This window comes from Orycteropus afer, unplaced genomic scaffold (assembly GCF_000298275.1).
Source record: "Orycteropus afer afer isolate SDZICR_OR568_19922 unplaced genomic scaffold, OryAfe1.0 scaffold00749, whole genome shotgun sequence".
NCBI lineage: Eukaryota > Metazoa > Chordata > Mammalia > Tubulidentata > Orycteropodidae > Orycteropus > Orycteropus afer.
The window spans coordinates 685,262-692,482 of NW_006922336.1; the positions used below are offsets into that span (position 1 = coordinate 685,262).

General features: G+C 32.0%; 1 protein-coding gene across 1 annotated transcript in view; it reads left to right on the forward strand.

Moving 5' to 3' along the window:
- CNKSR2 (connector enhancer of kinase suppressor of Ras 2) overlaps positions 1–7,221 on the forward strand; it is a 472,642-nt gene that overhangs the window by 365,368 nt on the left and 100,053 nt on the right. Inside the window, exons 16-19 of the mRNA XM_007957427.1 lie at positions 229–277; positions 669–841; positions 3,846–3,919; positions 4,202–4,273. Coding sequence (XP_007955618.1) covers positions 229–277; positions 669–841; positions 3,846–3,919; positions 4,202–4,273 — 368 coding nt within the window. The remainder of the gene's footprint in view (positions 1–228; positions 278–668; positions 842–3,845; positions 3,920–4,201; positions 4,274–7,221) is intronic.

The window sequence follows — 7,221 nt, forward strand, 5'->3', positions numbered from 1 at the left end:
GAGGAGTGGCTGGTGGGTTTGAACAGCCAGCCTTCTGGTTAGCAGTCAAGTGCCTTAGGCACTACACTACCAGAGATAATATATATAAATTTGTTTTGAAGCTGTGGAGACTTTCTCTGACCAGGGTTTAAAGTCATAGCTTTTGGGAGTTGTGTGTGGCATGGTGGCACTTTGGATTGGATGGCACCCTGAATATCAGATAACAGTCTTCTCTATCTTTGATTTCAGACATTTCAGCAGTCTTCTCTGCAGCACAAATCAAAGAAGAAAAGCAAAGGTAAGAAAAAGAAATGAAGCATTTACCTGCTATTTTGCACTGTAACAACCACCAGCACACTTCTGTGTAGCCTGGAAGAGCCTAATCCCCTCGTACAGAAACTCCCAAGACCAGCTTCTCCTTCAGCTCAATAATAACACAAAAAACCTTGTACAATAAATAGTCTCAACAGGGTTTGAGACTGGGATTACATGCTTCTGATTAAATTATGTGTCAGTTTTATGGTATAAGAGGTATTAAAATTTTCCATATTTTTCTATTCTGATAGAGTATTAAAATGAGAATTGTTGAGGTTAAGTCCCAAACTTATTTTTGTGATTTATAGATTAATCTTCTAACCTCATACCTTGTACAAAACTTAAAGAACATTTTCACTCATTGTTATCTTTAGGTCCTATAGCAGGCAAGAGTAAAAGACGAATTTCTTGTAAAGATCTTGGCCGTGGTGACTGTGAGGGCTGGCTCTGGAAAAAGAAAGACGCTAAGAGTTATTTTTCACAGAAATGGAAGAAATATTGGTTTGTCCTAAAGGATGCATCCTTATATTGGTATATTAATGAGGAGGTAAGACATAGAAACATTTTCTTTTCTCATCCATTTTCTATGTTTAACAACAAAAGACCTCACCATATTGAGACTTATACTTAAAAATCACTTTAACACTAGCTTAGGATGCATCTGCTAGTGGTTTTTCAGCCTGCCCTCTTAGCATAATTGCATTTTGGAGTTCTTCAAAAATATTTGTCTCAATTATTGTAAGGTAGCAACATACCTGAAACATATACAGTATAGTAAAATTCCACGTATCTAACCAAAAATAATAAATTAATTCAAACAATAGCCTAACTATAGGAATATACTGGAAATTTGATACAGATTTTTAAATGTCTTGCTTCTGTTCAGTTTCAATTTTTTTTTGTTATTATTTAGGGAAGTCCTTTAGTAATTTAAATAAATTAATATAATCTAAATTTGTCAGTTTTTCTTAAAAAAAAATAGTAGTAGACTAGTTTTGAAAATATCTGCAAGTATTCATTTCATTTGTCCAATTAGGGGAAGGGTGGTATATAATACATCTGAATAGTTCTTATGAGTTCCGATTTTATTTCCAGAGAATCTTATCACAGCCTACCACCTATCACAGCAGATAAACCTCATTCATTGATTGTCCCTCAACTCTACATTTGCTTTGATTCTTTAGCCATAGCCTTCTGTCAGTTAACTTTATTGTTTTTTTTTTTTAATAATACTTTCCATCATTACTTATTTTATCAAAAACTGTAAATGGGTTAATATTGTGTGTTGGTTGAATTATTTTATGTTAATATATTAAGGTATTCATCAGTTTGCATTTGAAGATTAATTTTTGAAATAAAATTTAACATTTTAATGTCTGTGATTATAACATACATTATCTAGAGAATTTTATATTTCCTAGACAGGTAATGTTCTGTTCTGTTATGTTATGGTTAAGAGAGTGGATTCAGAAATTGTACTACCTGAGTTACTGTGCCTCAGTTTCCTCATCTGAGGAAAGATGGGGATTATGATAGTGCTTGTCTTACTGGGCTATCATATTAATTAAGTGAATCAATGCCTGTAAAGCCCACTTAAAACAATACCAGGCACAAAGTAAATGCTCAATAAATATATATATCATGAGTAGTATTTTTCAAATTGACTTTTTCATTTTACATTCTTGAATTAATATTTTGCTATTTAATGTAAATGTCTATATTATCTATATAGAAAGATTTGGTTGTTTTTTGTATTTTTTATATATTTTTTGTGGTAATCACACAATTTCCTAAAAATAAAAATCCTCTATTTCATTAAATGGGTCTTATTTTAGATATAATAAACAAACATTTATTAAATACTTTTTATATGCCAGTCAAGTAGTAACAAGATATAGTGTCACTATGTTTCTGTTTGTAAGATTACTTATAGATTTGTTCCTCTATACTAAATTATATTCTTTAAAAGTTTAAATGATGAAAACCTGTGTACCCTTTTTATTGAACAGTAGCTCAGTTTCAATCAGAGAGTTATTGTTACCATGCTAGCCCTGTGAGAGGTGAGTGAATAATTTAATTGTATATATTGTAGGAAATATCCTATTGTGTATTGTGACACTTATTTTTGGGAAAAAAAGTTTTAAAATAATCCTTATTACATCATTATGAAGAAATAATAACTACCCCAAAAAACATTTAAAATAGTTCAAAAAGGATTTGAAGAAGTGGTATTTGCCTCAAGATAAAAAAAAAATTCAAATATTGAGAAAGTTTAATATTGCTCTTTTTCATAGCACACACATTTCAATCACTATCGGTTGTCAGATTTTTATTAAGTTTTGGAAAGAAGTGTAGCATTGAAATAAATATTTTTTATTTATTTATACACAAAAAACATATACACATATGCACAATAAAATCTTAGATTATATGTATATGAAATATATATACACATATTTTAAAAAATGAGATTATGCTCTTCTCCAGTACATCAAAGAAATCTTTTTTTTTTTTCCTTTGAGGTAATGGATGGGATATGGTATCATTTGAATTTGATATATAAGGAGCTGAGGACTGGTATAGCATAGATCAAATACAGATTTGGAAGAGTCAATTGGTCCTGAGCATGAGAAGGAACAAAATGATTAAAGGGTTTTGCCAGAGGTAGTCTTAGCCTAGTAGGGATAACTTGTATCTAACATAAGGTTTTTGGTAACTTTCATATCTTGTTTTTCTAATCTAATATTGCTGAGAGGAGGATTTAACAGATAAGAGATTTTTTTGGAGGTGGAAGAGAAGTTGAATTAGTAAGTTTCCCCGTGTTTTAACATCTGAACATTTAAAACAGAATATTTTAAATTGTGGTAAATGTGGACTAAAGTGATTTCACATTTTATAAAAATTTATGCATTCTGAAGAGAAAATATTGATAAAATACTTCACTGAGAATTAAAGAATTTTCTATAATTGTAATATAAAAGGAATTTTCACAGGTTCTGTACATATTCTAATTTATAGTATTCTATGTGCTCAAAATAAATCTTCAATTTAATTGAATATAATATCTAAGAGTGAAATTCTAGTGTTCAAATGTCAGACTTGAGGAATTAAATGAACAGATCTATTAGTACCCCCACTCCTCATTTAATGCCATGCTTAGGTTCCAAAGACCAAGTCATAAGCAAAAATTGTCATTATGCAAATATGGAGGATGACCACATCAGATCACACAATGGAGGATGACTACATCATTCCATAACTGCCAAGCCTCTGAGAATCAGGGCCCAGCCAAGGTGACATATAACCTTAACTGTCACAGCCAATGTTACTCTCATCTCACACCTCAGCATTCATTACTGGCAGACATGGTGTCATTAATGCACAAAATAGTAGGATAATAGATTTTTTACTATCATTATAAATGTGAAATATTGGATAATGAGATAGTTGAAAAAGGAGGAGTAGATGTATAGATATTCAAGGCATAGTGTATAGTATCTCCCACTTCAAGCTTTGTTTTAATATCCTAAACAAGACTATTGCCTCTTTAGGATGAAAAAGCAGAAGGATTCATCAGTCTGCCTGAATTTAAAATTGATAGAGCCAGTGAATGCCGGAAGAAATAGTAAGTGCATTTTATTTGGGGAGAGGGAGGGAAAGGAAGGGTTATTTTAATTTCTAGCTTATAAATTACAGGATACTTCTCAAATGCTCATAAACTGAGGTAGTGAGAAAACAGTTTTGTGGGCAGAAAACTGATTTTCTTACTGATACCTGCCATCATGATAGAAGCATTATGTATGTGAATGCAGGTTAGATGTTGAGGTAATTTTACCCATAAAATTATTTGGTTTTAACTTATTTCCAAATTTGAAATAAAATAAATGTTCTTTGGTTCCTTTTGTAGTGCCTTCAAAGCCTGTCATCCTAAAATCAAAAGCTTTTATTTTGCTGCTGAACATCTTGATGATATGAACAGGTAAAGTGTTACTTAAATTTCAAAATACTTAGAAAGTCAGTTAGACTTAGAATTCTAAGTTTTCCACATTGATGCTTAGAGAATAATGTCACTGAAGTTTCTAGATTGATCAGTTTAAAAGTAAAGTGGACTCAGTCATGGCTACCTGCAGCTGTACCTAATTTTAAAGAAACATTTAAAAAGCCAAACTCATCGACTATTTGTCAAGTGTATAAAAATGTACCAGAATCCAAAAAATTCATTGTAAAAAAAAGATTTTTAATTTTAAAGTCCATTTGAAAATATGTCTTGGAATTTATATTGCCATATTGGGAAAAAAAGATGTCCACAAAAATAGCTGACTTTTTCAAGTGCTGAGTACTTTTGACAGAACATCCATTTCAATAATCCATGCTTAAGCAAAGTTGATGTTTCTTTCTGTCACCTTTCTTCTATCACTGGACAGGTCTGTACAGCTACCTAATTAGATGGCTATATGGTTATTTGGTAGCTCAGGGAAAACCTATATATATCCATCCTCTGCCACATTTGCTTCTTCACTTTATGCCATTTGAGGTTAATTCTTGGGAATGCTGTACTTTCGGATAGTGGAGGAAGCTTGTATACACACACACACACTTATATATGTATAAAAAACACTCACTGCCATCAAGTTGGATCTGACTCATAGTGATCCCTCCTTGGGTTTCCGAGGCGGTATCACTATGTATGTAGGTTGCCCAAAATTCCTTCCAAGAAATACATGCATATATCCTACAATGTGCGCGTGTGTGTGTATATGTATATATACATATACACACACACACACATACATATACATGCACACATAATATTAAAACCTCACCTTCTTTTTTAAATAGATGTAAGTTTGATTGTGAAGTAATCATTTGCTAAAAATACTTTTAAGCAACCCACCACCATCCGTTTCCTCCACAGAAACAAGCATTAAAACATTATACATACATATATATATATATATATATAGAGATAGATAGATAGATAGATAGATAGATAGATATCTTGTCTGTGTGAAATTGTGGGGAGAAAACAAAACACTGTTTTTCAAGCATTCTGAGACTTAAGTATAGAATTTGTTTGGCTTATTTATTTCTTACCATGTCTTTGTAATTGAGGAGTCACCAATTTCTATTTTGTAATTAGTGTTTATACATTTCTACTCTTATTTCCCTCTAAATGCATTAATGTCAACTGGTGACACCTTTATTAGAATATTCACCTTGGGCCAAATATCCCCTTATTTATATTTTCTTATTTTAAAGCATTGGTAATATGGTAAGGTCCTGAATATGTAGCTTAATATTAAATAACTTCATTGTCAATATTCTTTAAAAGGGTTCTAAATTCAGTACTTATATCCCCAACCATCTTATCCAAAATAGCAGCCCTCATCCCCACCATGTTTAATATTCTAACTTCTTATCTTACTTATTTTTGTTTTATAGCACATTACTACTTGACATATATTTATTTGTGTCCCTATTTATTGTCTGTCTTCCTCACTAAAATATAGGCATCATTAAGACAGATGCTTTGTTTATTATCTCCGTATCCCCAGTACCCAGAACAGTACTTGACACATGCAGGCTCTCAATAAATATTTCTTGAATCAATTAATGCATATATGTCTGCTGTTCATAATGGCCTACAAATACCAAATTATGACTGTAGCAAGTGTATAGGTATCTTCTACAAGGGTATCTTCTAGCTAGAGGCTTAAGGACAAGTTAATACAAGACAGTACTTACAGTTGTATGGGATCAGCCTTGTGTGTAGTTGTACAGTGGCATGAGTTTATCCACACACTTTCTAAAGAGTATTTTTATGCACAATGTTTTTTCTTAAAAGTAGTTTAGACTTTCAGTTGTCTTATGACATCCAGCAATTCTGAAGCTCACTGATGGCAGGAGCTATGTCTTATTCATTTCTGTATGCCAGAAACATACCTCATAGCAGGTGCTTAATAAATAGTATACTGTTGAATTGAAAAAGAAGCTACTTTTTCATTTTCCAGTTAGTCTCATGAGGACCACATACTTCACACTTTTGATAAAATGAAATTTTCACATATATAAAAAAGTGGTAAATACAAGGCACTAGATTAAAATTCAATGATTAATATTCTTTTAATTATACTATCATCATCTTCACCCCAAAAAACCACCAGGCTAGTCTTTCCCAAGAATACTAATATTTGCCTTTTAGTACAAATAAAAATTCAACCCCTTTCTCCCTATAAATAAGCAAAAGACTAAATTTAATTTCAACCTTTTACAAATGATTAAAATCATTTGTAAAAGGTTATTTGACATAAGATTTACTTCTTGACTTATGGTTTATAATCTTTTGGAGTGTGTGTGTGTGTGTATGCCATGCTACTGAGTTCATTAATTCAGTTCTTACTTTATTCCATTTCTACTCCCATACCTTCTTCACATCTCAAAAATACTTGAGATGACAATTACATTATATGTTTTGTCAAAATAAAGTTGGAATTTAAGTGGCTTATGATGCAGCTGATTTGGTTTTGGATTTGGTTGTTCTTCAAATTAAAGATTAAATTTCATAGATGTTATTGTAGAGATGCAACTTTCTCCTCTTTTCAAGATATTCTAAGTATCTGATGCACCATTAAAACTACTTGGCATCTATCATGACATACAGGACTTACTTCAAAGAATGTCATCTTCCACTTGACAGGGGAGATAATTAGCCTATCTGAGGAGAAAACAATCTCAAACACAATTTTGTTTTGTTAAAAATATATCCGGATTAGATTATTCTACAATTTGATGGTGTTAACTATACTAGTGATACCATGAGGAAGCAGTGGCAGGGATCCAGATAAGGCAAGGGACCCAGGCCACACCCCTCCCAAGTGGCAGGAATGGAGGGGAAAGCAGAGAAAAAGCTGGGGGTGGGGGACCTGG